General features: G+C 55.8%; 1 protein-coding gene and 1 long non-coding RNA gene across 14 annotated transcripts in view; one reads left to right on the top strand and one right to left on the bottom strand.

The window, feature by feature from the left end:
* The window catches only part of Obscn (obscurin, cytoskeletal calmodulin and titin-interacting RhoGEF), a 150,547-nt gene that overhangs the window by 132,499 nt on the left and 1,847 nt on the right, over window positions 1-16,201 (top strand). For 6 of the 11 annotated variants that reach the window (XM_087574963.1, XM_087574962.1, XM_087574961.1 and 3 more), the window contains 21 exons: window positions 4,191-4,385; window positions 5,085-5,181; window positions 5,531-5,655; window positions 6,150-6,262; window positions 6,555-6,723; window positions 6,824-6,902; window positions 7,001-7,201; window positions 7,942-8,002; window positions 8,458-8,535; window positions 8,804-8,976; window positions 9,174-9,200; window positions 10,055-10,207; window positions 10,402-10,447; window positions 10,808-10,885; window positions 11,137-13,120; window positions 13,709-13,789; window positions 13,929-14,039; window positions 14,160-14,327; window positions 15,019-15,141; window positions 15,283-15,453; window positions 16,007-16,091. In XM_087574963.1, coding sequence (XP_087431089.1) covers window positions 4,191-4,385; window positions 5,085-5,181; window positions 5,531-5,655; window positions 6,150-6,262; window positions 6,555-6,723; window positions 6,824-6,902; window positions 7,001-7,201; window positions 7,942-8,002; window positions 8,458-8,535; window positions 8,804-8,976; window positions 9,174-9,200; window positions 10,055-10,207; window positions 10,402-10,447; window positions 10,808-10,885; window positions 11,137-13,120; window positions 13,709-13,789; window positions 13,929-14,039; window positions 14,160-14,327; window positions 15,019-15,141; window positions 15,283-15,453; window positions 16,007-16,091 — 4,318 coding nt within the window. Of the gene's footprint in view, window positions 1-1,201; window positions 2,869-4,190; window positions 4,386-5,084; window positions 5,182-5,530; window positions 5,656-6,149; window positions 6,263-6,554; window positions 6,724-6,823; window positions 6,903-7,000; window positions 7,202-7,941; window positions 8,003-8,457; window positions 8,536-8,803; window positions 8,977-9,173; window positions 9,201-10,054; window positions 10,208-10,401; window positions 10,448-10,807; window positions 10,886-11,136; window positions 13,121-13,708; window positions 13,790-13,928; window positions 14,040-14,159; window positions 14,328-15,018; window positions 15,142-15,282; window positions 15,454-16,006; window positions 16,092-16,201 lie in introns of those variants that run through there. The other 5 variants (XM_087574967.1, XM_087574966.1, XM_087574965.1 and 2 more) reach the window with 2 other exon arrangements.
* Window positions 59-9,260, bottom strand: LOC100911111 (uncharacterized). 3 transcript variants are annotated; one of them, XR_015631647.1, is made up of 4 exons: window positions 8,916-9,260; window positions 6,422-6,661; window positions 2,565-2,665; window positions 59-2,271 (listed from the first exon to the last, which is right to left on the bottom strand). It is a non-coding gene; the product is annotated as an uncharacterized LOC100911111 (long non-coding RNA). The 3 variants fall into 3 exon arrangements; XR_015631645.1 differs by lacking the exon at window positions 59-2,271 and having other exon boundaries at window positions 2,346-2,665; XR_015631646.1 differs by lacking the exons at window positions 59-2,271; window positions 6,422-6,661 and having other exon boundaries at window positions 2,346-2,665.

Here is a 16,201-nt window from a genome sequence, read left to right as displayed (position 1 = left end):
ATAACCTGCCCTGCCCGACGCAGTATTTAGATATGTTTACTGCAACGGGAAGCAAATCTTGAATGTGATCCAGTTTTTATTCGTTGGATCTAAACTAAATAATGCTACAGTGGTGGGTGCCATAGCCCTGTGGCTTTGTGTCCCCAAGCCTAGACCTTGCATTTGGAAAATGGGAAAGCAGCAGCTCTGGGAAGCAGGAAGGCCATCTCATCTACCTCTCTCCTTCTAAGGTGGGCTGCTCCCATGGTGCCACCCAGCCTGTGCCACCAGCCTAGTCTTAGAAAGGCCCCATGCTGGAGTTTGGCATAGACGGTTATCCATACCTGCCACGTGGGGACCAGTATTATAAAACACTTTGAGGCATCAAGACCAGGGTCCCTGGTGCCAGAGGAGACCCCAGAGAACCAGTGTTTGTGACATAGCTCTGGGAAAATTCTTGGTCTTTCCATTTTTCTATCCATGTCTCTGCTGGGAGCAAGATGCGACTGAGCAAATCTCAGACTCAAATCTCGCAAAGTCCTAGCCAATGCCTGCCACTCACCTTGGTGCCCAAGTTCTGCCTCCCCCTGTTGCTCTGACTCCCATTTTGGAAGGGTAGAACTCAGACAGGGGACAGGGCATGGGAGAAGTCAGAAGACCTGTGACAGCTAAGCCAATTCAGGTGTACTCCTTGGCCTGGTAAGGTGTTACTATTCTCATCCCCTCAAACCCGGAAACCAGGAGCATGGACTGCAGGCCAGAGACAGCTGCATCCTGAGCTTCATACTGTGCATGTGGTCCCTGCATCCGCTAGCCATCAGTCCCTATTAACTGAGGGGCTCCCAGCACTGAGAGCTAGCCTGGTACTATCCCTATGGACAAAGCACAAAGCCTGCTCAGGGGGTGGAAAGGATGCAGACCAGCACAAGGAGAAACTCGCTTTGTGTCAGGAAGCACCTAGAACTCCTGTTTAAGATCATATACCCAAGCCTGCGGTTGGCCACTGGAACTTTGTGCTTTGTTTCTTTGGTTTTTCTGGTTTATTTTCTTAGCTAGGGTAGTGCAGGTTGACCTCAAGTGCATGGGCAGGAGTTTGTGCTGTCTTATCCTCTGCTCACTGACACATGCACTAACTTGGGCTCTGACACATGTGGATGGCACTATGCTGGGTGAGGTTGTGGGTCTCTTGGCCATCTCTTCTTGGGCCCTCTCCCCCTACCAGAGAGGAGACCATCACCACCGTAGTGAAGAGTCCTCGTGGCCGACGACAGTCCCCCAGCAAGTCTCCCTCCCGTTCACCCTCCCGCCGGTCTGCCAGTCCGAGGAGGCCAGGGCTGTTGGCCCCTGAGATGCTGTACCCACCAGGGACCAGCCCATCCCGGAGGCTTGAAGTAGAACAAGGCAGGAAGGCCCCAGTGCCTGCATTGTATGTGACAGAAGCTGAGGCCCACACTCCAGCCTCACAGCCCCAGCCCAAGTGGTTAGAGGTGGAGGAAACCATTGAAGTCCGGGTAAAGAAGACAGGGTCACGGGGTGCATCTCCTGTCCGAGAGATGACCAGCCATGGAGAGGGAATCCTCTTCACACTGCCTGGTGGGATCCCTGCTAGGGACCCAAATGCCAATAACTCCAACAACAAAAGTGTGTACCAGGGAGCTCGGACCTGGGGTCCCGCTGTGGTCCATGTTGGTGAGCCTTTCGTCTTCCAAGTGGACTCAGTGGGCAATGTGGACTGGGCAGCTGCTGGCCCTGAGTCTGAGGAGGTCAGAGCCTCCCAGGAGGAAGAGAACGTTGAGAAGGAGGAAGGAGGCAGTGATGGAGATGAGAATACCTTCCTGATGGAAGAGCCGCAAGACACAGACAGCCTTCAGGGCCGTGACCCCAAAATCCTCACACACAATGGCCGGGTGCTGACATTGGCTGACCTGGAAGATTATGTACCCCAGGAAGGAGAGACTTTTGGCTGTGGGGACCCCACCCCCAGCGCCCCCGATGAACCTCCCTGTGAAGTCTCAGTGCTCCAGAGAGAGATTGGCGAGCTCACCGTGGGGCAACCTGTCCTGCTCAATGTAGGGCGTCCTCCAGGCCCCAGTGCCACTCCCAGCTTCTTCAGGCCAAGTTCCCAGGTTCACAGCCCTGAGAGCGTCTCCTTCCTTTTACGTGAGGCCTGGACAGGTCCAGCGAGTGCCGCCCCTTGGACAAGCTCCTTCCATACCCATGTCCAGAGTTCTGTAGACGGTGGCCATGGGAGCTTCAAGACAGAGGTCTCCACCCAGACAGTCAGTTTCGGGGCTGTAGGAGAGACAGTCACTCTGCATATTGACCCAGATGGTGGAGAGGCTCCAGGCCCCTCCCAGGGCTGATGCCACACACTGGGGACACAGCATGGGGACAACAAGGTAAGGCAAGTGGCCCAGAGCCTTGGACCCTGCAGGTACCAGCATCAACCCTGGAACCCACAGCTTACCTCGGGGACCTCCCACCCCCTCTTCTTCTCCAGCCTGGGATTGAGCCTTCCTTGCTTTCCTGCCCGGTCCCGTCTACCTCACTGGACCTGATCTCTGCCGGGAGGATGGAGGAAGTACCTGCAGAGTTGGCATATGCCGATGTCACTTCAGAAGAGCCCCCGCCAGGAGCAGTCCCAAGACTCTGACTCTGGACTCCACCTCTCAGGCCCTGCGGGGCTCTAGAAACAAGATGTGGACTTGGGTGTTTGCCCTGAGACATAGCCCCATTGAGGGTCTTCTTTAGTGCTACTCCCAAGACATGCATTGACTCACCAGCTCTGCAGCTCTTCAGGGCCACCTCTGTGGTGGACACGGCTGTAGGGTGGGGGGAAATCCCTGGCCATTGCCCTGATGAGAACAATAAATCAAGTCCCATACCCTCCTCTCTGCTCTTTCTTGCTTGTTTACCCAGAAGCTCAGGGTCCCCTCCTCTGGTAGCTACCTGCTAGACCTACTCTCACTTCTTCAAGGTTACATCTCAGGTCACATAGGCTTCTAGGGTTGTTGATTACCTGTGTGCCCTGATGAAGTGCATGCAGATCCCAGCCTACCTTGAGGTTCATGGGTAGTGTCTTAGTTAGGGTTTTACTGCTGTGAACAGACACCATGACCAAGGCAACTCTTATAAGGACAACATTTCATTGGGCCTGGCTTACAGGTTCTCAGATTCAGTCCATTCTCATCAAGGTGGGAACATGGCAGCATCCAGGCAGGCATGGTACAGGAGGAGCTGAGAGTTCCACGTCTTCGTCTGAAGGCTGCTATCAGAAGACTGGCTTCCAGGCAGTTAGGATGAAGGTCTCAAAGCCCCTACCCACAGTGACACACCTACTCCAACAAGGCCACACCTTCAAATAGTGCCACTCCCTTGGCTGAGCATATACAGACCATAACAGGTAGATGAAGGACAGGATTTGAATTGGTCCTTGACCGTCTTTAGAGCTGGTCTTTGGGATTCACAATGTAACCAGAGCAGCCATGACAATCACTTTTGGCCTGTTAGGATCCGAGCAGGCCTTCCTAATCCCTGGATAGCTGAGGTCATTGTAGGACAAATGGGAGTCGGGAGTGAGAGTGGGTGACCCTCATTTCCTAAGCTCTTGGTGTATAGGGGTCAATCTCACCATCTGCAGAGGTGGCGGCCCAGGACACTAGCACTTGTCTGCGAGGGAGTGGGGCCCCAGGAAACCTCTAGCCGTGGGGCCTGTTCTAAGGGGGCTTCTGGCCTGGTAGGGTAGAGGACAGCTGTCCAGGTTGTGTCTGGGGATGTCAGAAATGCCTCATCCCCACATATTGGGGAGGATCTGGGCAAGGAGGGGGTTTATTGGCAAAGGGGTGGTCAGCAGTGCTGGGGCATGTGTGTTGGGCCCCCACGTAGGTATCCAGGTCTGAAAAGAGGCACAGGGGAAGTACAGGCTCCACAGCCACCCAGGAGAGGTTTAGAGGAGTGCTGGGGGCTGCTCACTAGGAACTGGGTAAGGACACTGGCTTTGTCTGAACTTAGACCATTTAGGTGCTCCTCAACGTTTCATATCCTCCTGAACCTCCCCGTCCAGGTGGCTTCCCAAGCAAGAAACAGTGGGTAGCAGCAAGTCAGGTGCAAGAAGGCAATCTCTGAGAACTGGGGTGGGCACTCTGAGCCTGTGCCAGGGATTCCGATGCCCCGTCCAGACTTACTTTGTATTCCCACCCTCCTGTCCACAGACGCCTCCATGGAGGACTCTGCCCACCCCACTCAGGAGGGAGCTGACCAACAAGCCGCTTCTGTCCTTTGGAGGCTGCTGGGCTCAGAAGCCCTCAGCCCCTCCCCAGGGGGTTTCCCCAACACCAGACAAAGTGAGCCACCCACATCAGAAGAGGCTGCTCCCCAGATCCCAGGCACAACTTCAGGAACACCTGGTAAGGCCTGGTAGGGAGCTGACCACAAAGATTCCTCCTCTCCTTTGCTAACCCCACCCCATCCCAGGCCATGTGATCCAAAGGGTCACCTTGATTGCCCATGCCATGATTACAAGCTTGCAGAGCTCTGGGGCACCTTGGTGTCTTTGTGGCTTTATGTGTCATCATGTACTTTGCCTGGCTGTGGCTCGCCTTTAACTTGACCTCGGTTTCCCAATCTGTGAACTGGGCCCACTGTGCATGTACAAGGACCCAGAGATGCTCGCTTCCATTCGGAGTTTCAGTTTCCCCAGATGTGTCATCTGTCCACTCAGCTAAATCCCACACTGCCACCCGTGTCCTGCTATCATGTCACCGTAACTTCAGCTTGGCTGGATATACAGGTCCTAGGGGGCAGAACTTCTACATCTCAATGACAGCCTGGCTGGTGGGCTGGGGTACCAGGCTTGTTGCCGTGGAGGGAAACTGGAGAGGTCTCGTATCTGGCTTTAGCAAGGCTGCCAGCATATGGTACTAGGTTGTGGTGGCCCAGGACTGCCTGGTTCTCACTCCGGGTTTTCATCCTGGCCCTGGAGCTGCTCGATTTTGCAATCTACCCCACACTGGTCATATGGGGAACCCATGCTTGTTAAAGAATGTCTGAATGTCCTCCCCACCCCAGTCAGGACTTAACTCACTAGGTTCCCTATTTTCTATCAGGCAAACTCCCAGAGGCTTCACGGCCCGGCACATACAAAGGCCTGGAGCAGGGGATGACAACAACTTCTGGATCCCAGGAACGGAATGTACCCATTCGGTAACCTCCTGAGCCAGATGGGTCATGTGCAAAACTGCCCTCCAAGGGACACCCCCAGGGCGGGCAGTGCAGAACCCACTTGCTCTGGCCTCATGGGCTTGAAGATTAGCGGGATAGACTTAAAAGCTCTTCAGCACACTTCTTACAGGCCCCAGCCCAAGCTGGTGGGCAGGGGAGGGAAGAGGGACTCGCCCTAGAGCACAAGGTTCTGGGGAGAAGCCGGGGTCCTCTATGCACACATCTAACCCCACAAGTAGAGATGGTAGGGTCCTCATCCTATCCTGGGGCTCAGGTCCCAGAGAGGTCCAAGGTGCTTCCGTGAGCAGAGACCACCCTGTCTTGACTCCAGGGTGGAGGGCACGGCCTGGCCAGGCGGAGGCACTGGGCAGCTGCTCTTGGATGTGCACAGCCAAGTCATCATGGAGACCACACAGAGGACCTATGTGTGCCAAGCTCCTGACACAGGTGTCACAAGTATGGAAGTGGGCCAGCCTGACGGGGGTACACCCATGCCGGGCACTGGGGGCACTTTGTGAGCACCTGATTAAGTCACAAGGCACGATGCCTCAGTCCATGTCTCCCCCTTTATTCTCCCTGTGTCCCCTTGGAGGTTCTAGACCCCTCTGGGAAGAGTCAAACAGCAGCAGATGTGGTAGCTGCAGGCTCTGTACTAGAGAGTGGAGATGAGCGCTCTGCCTTCTTTGGCTGGATGTCTGTGTGATTGCTTGGCTAGCTCAAGTTAGAGCAGGAAGAACAGGGGCTGTACTGTGGGAAGCACTTCACAACTGCTAGGGGCCTAGACAGTGAGGCTGGGGTCACTGTCACCAGGGAAGGAGGTGGACTTTCTGGCTGAAGGGACATAAGTCAAGGCTTTACTGACCACAGATGTACACCTAAGTGGGCTGTGCACCCAGGGCTATGAATTCCCGAGGGTCCCTCCACACAGGCTCTCTTCCCACCTCTCCCAGGGGCCCCATCCATGCAGGTCACTATCGAGGACCTACAAGTACAAGTGGGTGACATGGCACAGTTTGATGCTGTCATTGAAGGCAACCCACCGCCAACAGTGACCTGGTACAAGGTAGGAGGAGTAGGCCCAGGCAGCAGGGGGAGGGGACAGGCTTCAGGAGCTGGAGGGCATGGGTGAGATTAAGTGGACGTGTGGAATGGGGCTCATGCACCCCATCATGCAACCTGCAACCCCCCACTCCAAAGCCCCCCCTGCAGCCCAATTCAGTACCTTCCTATCCCACTTCTGGCCTGCCCCTGGGGCTGGGCACACAGCAGGTATTGGAAGTGCTGCTCCAGGAAGCGTGTGTGAGTCGGGGGCTGGCACATCCCAGGATAGGCTGATGGTAGCCCTGTTTGTCCAGGACAACAACCAGCTGGTGAACGGTACCCGGCTGAGGCAGCAGCAAGGTGGAACTACATATTCCTTGGTGTTGATGGACGTGACTCCACACGATGCCGGTGTCTACACCTGTGTTGCCCAGAATGCAGGTGGACAGGTGCTGTGCAAGGCAGAGCTGCTGGTCTATGGGGGTGAGCTGACTGACTCCTCCCTGGCCCTGTCATTGCACTGGGAGAGCAGTGGGGTCCATTCATGGCTGCCTATACTGTACATGTCCTGTGCTTTGACTAGGGGACAAGTCAGATGCTGAAAAGCAAGCCTATCGGAGGAAACTGCATTCCTTCTATGAGGTTCAAGAAGAGATTGGGAGGTACCTCTTCCTCGCCTGCCCTACAATCTCCAGTCCTTCCCAGGACACCCTCAGCATGGTACCTACCAAGGGTCCCCTCTCTCCTTCTTCACCCCCAGGGGTGTGTTTGGTTTTGTGAAAAGAGTTCAGCATAAAGGAAACAAGATGTCCTGTGCTGCCAAGTTCATCCCCCTGCGGAGCAAAACTCGGGCCCAGGCATACCAGGAACGAGACATCTTGGCTACCCTCAGCCACCCACTGGTCACTGGGCTCCTGGATCAATTTGAGACCCGGAAGACTCTCATCCTTATCTTGGAACTGTATCCTGCACCTGAACCTCTGAGAGAGTTCAAAAGGCATCAGGACCCAGACTGGGGCTGGGGTTGCTGAGTGCAGGGTCCCTGGACCTGGGCTCTATAGTGGCAAGTACTAGCCTCACATTTGAGCACCCCATTCCTGATGCTGTGACTGTGTGTGACGGTAGCTCCTGAGCCTACAACCTGAAGTGGCACGGTTGGGGTTTTGGACATGAGATCTTTCCTTTCTGTGGGTCACAGATGGGAGCCACCACAGCTGTGCGCTGATCTTGCAGGTTCTCAGCAAAAACAGCCTGGGATCCCTCTCAGAGGTGACCTCTTGGATAGTGGAGAGGGGGCTCCCATTCCAGCTCTTCTCGGTCTCTGGCACACCCATGGGGATGTGTTTGGGGGCTGTTATGTATTTCACAGCCCGGCTGCTCTAGTGCTCCTGAAGCTGTGTCTTAGGATCCTGAGGAAGGGGTGCTTGGAGTGGGCTCTGTGCAGAGGTGAATGGGTGCCCCAGTTCATTAGGCCGCTGCTTAACAGCCTCAGTCAGCAGAGGATCTTTCTGAAGGCCCCTTTCTCAGGCACGGGAACCATCTGGGACCCCAGGGGTCTCCATTCCACTCTCCTTCATCGGAATACCAGCACCTCTAGATCTGGGTCACAGGAACCTCGGGTCCCGGGTATCTCTCTGTGAGCTCAGGCCCTCAAGTCAGGTGGGTTCCAACCAGGTGCAGCTTTTCCTTGACTAAACCCAGGTGCTCATCCGAGGAGCTGCTGGATCGCCTCTTCAAGAAGGCTGTAGTGACCGAAGCTGAGGTAATCGCTACCTTCTCCTGGCCTGAGTGACCCCCTAGAGTCAGAGCCCACATCCCAATCCCTGGACACACTCTTTTGACTTGAGTACCTTGTAGCTTCCAAGCTACCCAGGTATAACCAGCCTCTCTTACCCCTCCTGAACATACGTGCCCAGCTGTGCTAGTGACGTCTGCCCCTCTCTGATCGGAACAGACCACTGCTTCCTGACTGTTCAGGCTCAGCTCGCCTTTGGGAAACCCCCAACCCTGGGGCTCACGGGTTTCTGACCTGTGACTTTGATGGTCACCTGACCTGGGAGGCCTGAATTAAGAGGAAGAAGGCTTGACTATGGGAGCAAGCTGGAATGGAATAGAGAAGGGGGCAAAGGCTGGCCCCTTACTGGGCCAGGCCTTCAGGAGGTACCTGAGCCGGCCTCTTGGGGGCTGGTTCCAAACTGAACCAGGCCTTTACCACAGGTCAAGGTCTATATCCAGCAGCTGGTGGAAGGCCTACACTACCTGCACAGCCATGATATCCTCCATCTGGACATAAAGGTATTGACCTCATGGTACCTCCAGAACTGAGGGTGGGGACAGGTGGGAGCCAGCCTGTGCTTGGGTTCTAAGGATAGGGAACTCACTGCTTCCCAGCCTGCCGGAAGGGTTTGGCTCTGATGGAGTAGATGTGATGCCTTGTCAGACCCGGGGACTCCCCACTGCCCTTTACTAGCTGCAAGGACTCCAGTGCTCTCCTAGGCCCAGAGGCTAAGAGTTACCTCTCTCATGAAGTAGCCCTCAGCAACTTCCCAACTCTTCCTGACAGCCCCCCAACATCCTGATGGTCCACCCAGCTCGGGAAGACATTAAGATCTGTGACTTTGGCTTTGCCCAAAAGATCACCCCGTCAGAGCCACAGTACAGCAAGTATGGCTCACCTGAATTCGTGTCCCCAGAGATCATCGAGCAGAGTCCTGTGAGTGAGGGCTCAGACATCTGGTGAGTGGATGGCCCACCAGGAGGGCTGTTGATCTGGAACCTCTCTGTCCTCCATGTGTGTCTGCCTGGCAGCTGAGGAGCCTCTGAGCCTCTGCCTCCTCTTCCAGCCCCAGGCTTCTCCAACCCCCACATGCGTACCCCTTGCCTGTGGGACAGGCCTGGTGTGACTCACAAACGTGGTGTTTTCATTCTTGCAGGGCCATGGGCGTCATCTCCTACCTCAGGTAAGCAGACCCTGCCCCATCACCTCTTCCTAGCTGACCCTTCAGTGTAAGTACACGGCTGGCTGCTCCCCAGATCAGCCCCGAAACATAGCAGGCGGCTATTTTGAGAACAGGCAGTAGGCCAACCCTGATAAAAAAGGTGTTGCTTAATACTTCTTACTAACACCTCACTGTCACGAGGCAGAGCTTAGCCACTTCCCTGCAGGTCTCGGGGCTTGACTGTGGGGCACTCGGTGACCACTGATCTCCTGAAGGGCTGTATAGCTCAAGTTTGGATCTCCTGTGCAGGCTGAACTCTTGATTTCTTCCTTGGCAAATGCTGGTTCCTACCCTAAGCAGACCTTGAGTTTCTTCCCATCCTGAACCTGAGGCTCTGCCACAGCTTATGGCTAGGCGTCACCTCAAACTGACCTTGGATACCTTGCTTGAACCCAAACTCCTACCTCAAATTAAGGCTATGTCCATCTTGCAAGCTGAATCTATATCTCTGTCCTGTTTTGGATATGAGTCTCCATGTCAGGACAAGGGCAAGTGACCACCTCAGGATGAGCCTTCATTTTTACCTAAACCAGAGCCAAGATAACCACCTCAGGCTTACCTCACGTCTCCCTCTCAAGCTGAGCCTCCGTCTCTGCTATTGGACAAGTTCTAATCCCCACCTCAGCCTGAACCCTGGATTCTCATCGCAGTCTGAGCCCTCATAACCAAGCCTGGATCCCTGCTCCAAGCTATTCCTGGATTGTTCTGGTCCAGCCTGGGACATTTCCTAGAACCCTCGGGTCTGGATGAGCGTGGTGCCTTTTCGGTCAGGGAATCTTCTCCAAGAGTCAGCTTCTGTACTTCTCTGCTTTCAGCCTCACCTGTTCATCCCCATTCGCTGGAGAGAGTGACCGTGCCACCCTGCTCAATGTTTTGGAGGGGCGGGTCTCTTGGAGCAGTCCCATGGCTGCCCATCTGAGTGAGGATGCCAAGGACTTCATCAAGGCCACACTGCAAAAGACCCCCAGGTGAGTGCACAACTGTCCTTCACCTGCCCAAGCTCCAGTCAGCCCTGTCCCAGGGTCCTGACTGACTAGCGACTGACTAGTGACTGACTAGCAACTGACTAGCGACTGACTAGCAACTGACTAGTGACTGACTAGTGACTGACTAGTGACTGACTAGAGACTGACTAGCCCACCTGGCTTTTTTCTTCCTCCAGGGCCCGGCCTAGTGCTTCCCAGTGCCTTGCTCACCCCTGGTTCCTGGTAAGTAGGCCCAACTAGAGCTCAATTCGCTGCTCTGCAGAGAGGGAAACAGGCCAAGAGTTCTCATCAGTTTGGATTATTCTGGCCTGTGGCCCCCCCAATTCAGAAGGCACACTCGTGCCTTCATATTGGCAAGGGGGTCAGGACAAAGTCGCTACACAGTTAACAACAAGGGGTTCCTTCTGCCTTGCTGGGCATCTGAGAGAGGGGTTTGCAGTGTCCCGACCCCAAAGTGTCTGAGAGGAGAGACTCTGAGTTTTTGCCTCCACCCTGCTGGGCCTGCATGCCTGGAAGGCACCCACCAGGGCACCAGGGTCCATTTCGTTTCCTGTTACCACAGCCTCTCCCCTCCCCCTGCAGAAGTCCATGCCTGCTGAGGAGGCCCACTTCATCAACACCAAACAGCTCAAGTTCCTTCTTGCTCGCAGTCGCTGGCAGGTGAGTCCCCCTTTCCCAGGAAAGAGGTGCTGAGGCCAGGGAAGGGAACCTGAACCTAGCTGTGTGCCCCACGTAGGGCTGGCCTGCTCTATGATTCTGGGTTTCCTTAAGTACATCAGGTGGTGGGGCAGAGCAATAGTAGGTGCAGAAGACCCGGATGTCCCCTCTGGGCCCTACGGGATCAAAGAGGCAATGAGCATCCTGCCATGCCTAGACATGCCCAATGGATGTCCCCCTGTCCCCATTTCCAGCGTTCCTTGATGAGCTACAAGTCTATCCTGGTGATGCGCTCCATCCCTGAGCTGCTCCAGGGTCCTCCAGACAGTCCATCTCTAGGAGTGGCCCGGCACCTACGAGGGGAAGCCAGCGGATCCTCTAGCTCATCGTCTTCCTCGGACAATGAGCTTGCCCCATTTGCCAGGGCTAAGTCACTGCCACCTTCCCCTGTCACTCACTCGCCACTGCTGCACCCTCGGGGCTTTCTGCGGCCTTCAGCCAGCCTCCCGGAGGAGACAGAGGCCAGCATGTCCACTGCTGATGCAGCCATGCCGGCACCCCCCCAGAGTGCTGGGCCTCCAGCAAGCCCAGGTTGTGTGCCCCGGCACAGCGTCATCAGCAGCTTGTTCTACCAGCAAGCTGGTGAGGGTGCAGAGCGTGGGAGCAAAGCGTTGGGCGCCAAGAGGCACCCAGCTCGGAGACGCCACCTGCTAAAGGGCGGGTACATTGCAAGGGCCCTGCCCGGGCTACGAGAGCCGCTGATGGAGTTTAGTGTGTTGGAGGAAGAGGCTGCTAATGAGGAGCAGGCCTCTCTGATGACCAAGACACCCTCCTTTGAGACCGCTCTGCGACTACCTAGTTCCAATGTCAGAGAGGTCCCAGGCCGAAGCCGCTCCCTGGACAACCCACCAGGCACAGCCAGCCCCTCTCCTGGGGCATACAAGGAACAATACCTGTCCCCACCCTCCTCGGGGTTGACTCATGAAACCACCGCCAAGGGCATGGGACACAAAGAAGGGTTCTTGCAGGAGTCTGTCCCCTTTTCACCTACCAGTGGTGACCTGAGGCCTGTTAAGCAAGAGGGGTCATCCCAGGATAGCTGTAGAGGGAAACCAGCCTCTTCCTGTCACTCTGAACTGGGTTCTGGTCCGCAGGAGGGCTGTGGCTCTCCATCATCACAATTGTGTGGCTCCTTACCTCCACAGTCATCGAAGAAAGAGCTCTCAAAACCCTGTGGCCCACTCTTTTCAGAACAGCCTCAGGCAGCCCCATTCCCAGCGCAAGCAAGCCCCCTTCTGGGTTCTCAGAAGGAACCTCAGGATAGCTATCTACCTGAAAAGCCATGTCCAGTTCCCTCCAGTTCTCCAGGGTCAGCCTCCCAAGTAGATGCATCCCTGGATACCGAAGGCTTGTCGGAAGCTGGGGACACATGTGACTTCACGCCTCCTCTCCAGCGGCCTCAGGAGCAGGCCACCACCCGGAAGTTCTCTCTGGAATCCCGTGGGGGCTATGCAGGGGTGGCAGGATATGGCACCTTCGCCTTTGGTGGGGATGCAGGGGGGATGTTAGGGCAGGGTCCCCTTTGGGCCAGGATGGCCTGGGCTGTGTCCCAGTCCTCAGAAGAGCAAGATGAAGCAGCGACTGAGAGCCCTCAACCTCTGGACAGCTCAGGGCCCATTGCTGAGGCCAGTGGGGTTCCCCTAAGGACCTCGCCAAGCCTCACCCCCTGGGAGGAAGTTGAGCAGGTTTCCCTGGTACAGATCCGGGATCTGTCTGGTGATGCAGAAGCAGCCGACACCATCTCCTTGGACATTTCAGAGGTAGATCCTGCCTACCTCAACCTCTCCGATCTATATGACATCAAGTATCTCCCGTTTGAGTTCATGATCTTCAGGAGGGTCCCCAAACCTGTAGAGCAGCCAGAGTCACCTGGCTCTGAAACTGAAGAGGGGCAAGGGCTGGCGGAGTTCCCGGAGGAGGCTGTGTGGCCCTGGCCAGGCGAGCTGGGACTGCGTGCTGGTCTGGAGATTACAGAGGAGCCACAGGAGCCAGGGGACCTGGAAGCACTGCTGGGCGAGGCTGCTGTGGGCAGGAAGCGCAAGTGGTCCCCCTCCCGTGGCCTCTTCCAATTCCCTGGGAGGTGCCTGTCAGGGGAGGAGCCCGTGGAGCTTGGGCTGCGCCAGAGGGTGAAGGCTTCCATGGCTCACATCTCCAGGATCCTGAAGGGCAAGCCGGAAGGTGACCTCCCCCATCCTTTGGCATGTCCACATGTCCCTTCTTCTGCTTCCATGGGGCTACCAAGGTCTCCTGTGCCCCCTCGAGTTCCCCATTGGCCTCCTCTTCCTCTTCTATATGACCCACACCTCCCAGCCTGACCCCATATGTCTTGGCTCAAATCCTAGGATTTCCCCTCTGCAGCCGTGACACCCCTCCTTACTGGGTATCTGAGACCATCACTGATACATAACGGCTACAGAGGCCTGGGGCTAACAGCACGGGCAGGCCTCTGATGAGAGAGAGGGTCCATGGGTCAATTAACCAGAACCCAGATCTCCGGCCCAGGAGCCACCCAAACCCAGATCTTCTGACAGCTCTCGGTGACCCCAGATCTCCTTCATCTTCAGAGCCTCCATGACCTCTGACTTTCCTAAGCCCAGGGCCAGCCTCCTAGCCACCCCTCAGGCATCTGTATTTGCCTTATGCTGCAGGCCTCAGTGTCCTGGTGGCCTGCTGCAAAGGATGTTGGGGATGACTTCAGCAAGCGTGGTTCTGGTTCGCTACATATTCCTGCTTCCCCCTGAGCTCCTGGGCCTCTTTCTTCCACAGGTCCTGAGAAGGAAGGGCCTCCCAGAAAGAAGGCAGGCCTAGCTTCTTTCCGGCTATCAGGCCTGAAGGGCAGGGACCAAGGTAAGCAGGCATCACAACAGTGTGAGAGCACGGTGGGGTTCTGGTACAGAGCTCTAAGCTTGGAAATCTGACCAGGGTCCAGACCTGGCTGTCTGGTCAGGCAGTTTCCTCTCACAGCTCTTCTTTTGCCCCCTCTCAGCGCCATCCTTCCTAAGAGAACTCTCTGATGAGGCTGTGGTCCTGGGCCAATCAGTGACACTGGCCTGCCAGGTGTTGGCCCAGCCAACTGCCCAGGCTACCTGGAGCAAAGGTAAAGGAGCTGTCCTAGAGTCTGGGTGCTGGATTGGTGTGGCCGAGCAGCAGTCGCAGGCCTAGTGGCATGCTGTGGCTCTCCTGGGGCAAAGTCAAGGCTGGTTTTGTCTTGTCACAGATGGGGCCCTTCTGGAGAGCAGCGGCCACCTCCTCATCTCTTCCACCCTGAAGAACTTCCAGCTGCTGACCATTCTGGTGGTGACGGAGGAGGATCTGGGCACATATACCTGCTGTGTGAGCAACCCACTAGGGACAGCAGTCACCACAGGTGTCCTCCGGAAAGCAGGTGTGTGGTCCACACTGGAACCAGGCCACGAGGGCTAGGCTGGGAGTTCCAGGGCATCTGATTTTGCTTAGTGAGCAGGACAATACTGGTTTCTTATCTGAGGGTCCATGGAACTTGGGGCTTATAGGGAAGTCAAGAAAATCAAAGAAGTAAGTAAAGCTACTAATGCCACACCTAGTGCCGAAGAGTCTATTTCTGTGCTCCACTGCTGGACAGAAAGCCTTACACATACATGCCTGAGATATAAACTTCCTCTCCTGACTGTACCACCTATCTTCCTGTATTGCTTTCTGGTCCACACAGCATCCGACGATGCATCTAGGGTGATGAAGACAGGGACTATTGGGCTAGCTGTGGGACCAGTCCATCACTGATTGGCCTGCTAGCCTTGGGCTAGGACACTCAGCAGAGATGAGGCACTAAGCAGGGCCACTCCATAGGGTCTCGAGTGTGCCCTGGTGAGGTGGCCAGCCAATAGGGATCTAGACAGAGATTGCCAGGCAGGTATCCCTGAACCTCCTACCCCCACTAGGAGAAGCACCAGCCTCTTCTATTCATCCTAGCTTGAGGCCCCTCTCTATCAAATGACAGAGAAAGTGGAAGGTAGGCCTGGCAGGTGCTGCGAGTGAGATGGGTGTGGCCAGAGGGTTTTCCTTGAGTATCCGTGCTGACCACAGAGTTGCCCTTGCAGAGCGCCCTTCATCTTCTCCACGCCCGGAGGTGGGGGAACTATACACGGATGCAGTGTTGCTGGTCTGGAAGCCTGTGGAATCCTATGGCCCAGTGACCTACATTGTGCAGTGCTGTATAGAAGGTATAGGTTTCCTGAGGCGTGGGAAGGGTTGGCATGGAAAGGTTCTAAGTGGGTGTGTCTGCTCTCTGTCTGTGGGTGCCCTCAGGAGAGGGGTTCCCTTGGTCCTCCACAACGGCTTCTTACTCTCTCCCATGTGGTCAGGAGGCAGCTGGACAACCCTGGCCTCTGACATCTCCGACTGCTGCTACCTCACTGGCAAGCTGCCCCGGGGTGGCATGTATACCTTCCGGACAGCATGTGTCAGCAAAGCAGGGATGGGCCCCTACAGTAGCCCCTCAGAACAGGTCCTCCTTGGAGGACCCAACCACCTGGGTGAGCTTTGGGGCGGATGGGGCAGATAAGGGGCCATCAGATCAGGCACAGACACCCTCTTGTCCATGAATGATCTACATGCCTGCATTCAGCATTCAGAACCTACACTCCCTGGGGGACCCCATCCTCCTCCTGTCCTCCCCTCACCACCCCTCCTCATGTTGCCCTGGCTGCAGTTGACCATGGTCAGTTTTGACTTTACGGGGTGTTGTGTTTGCATCTGATGGAAGAGTGCTGCTCTGGTAGATTAGAAATGGATGGTGTAGACTCACGGACGGTAGGTGATGTTTGCTTGCTATCCCGTCCCATCCTGGAATGCTCTCTGCCATTACCACGTTTGCGGTTAGTGAACAGATTCCGCCATGGCCCCTCCCTATCCAAGTTTCTCCTCCAACACGCACAAAGTTAGTTGTTCAAGGAACGGGAGGTCAGAATGCACGGGAGCCTAAACGGCCATTTTTGTAGAGCTTGGGAAGGGACTGAGAGATGGTGGGAGGGATAGGGCTGCCTGGATGTCCCTCTATGACTAGATCCCCTGTCTCACTTCTCACAGCTTCTGAGGAGGAAAGCAGCCGGGGGAGACCAGCCCAGCTTCTTCCCAGCACAAAGACTTTTGCCTTCCAGACACAGATCCGGAGGTGCGGGGTGTTTGTGGAGGGTGGGAAGGTAGAGACTGCCCCCCGACTCTTCCTGGGGGCTTTCTATGACCCACACTCCAGTGCAACTGCCCAGCGTGTCTGTCATTGGC

Source organism: Rattus norvegicus, chromosome 10 (assembly GCF_021556685.1).
Source record: "Rattus norvegicus strain SHRSP/BbbUtx chromosome 10, alternate assembly SHRSP_T2T, whole genome shotgun sequence".
In the NCBI taxonomy this organism is placed as follows: Eukaryota; Metazoa; Chordata; class Mammalia; order Rodentia; family Muridae; genus Rattus; species Rattus norvegicus.
Note: the sequence above shows the minus strand (reverse complement) of the source record. Positions and strands in the feature narration are given on the sequence as shown.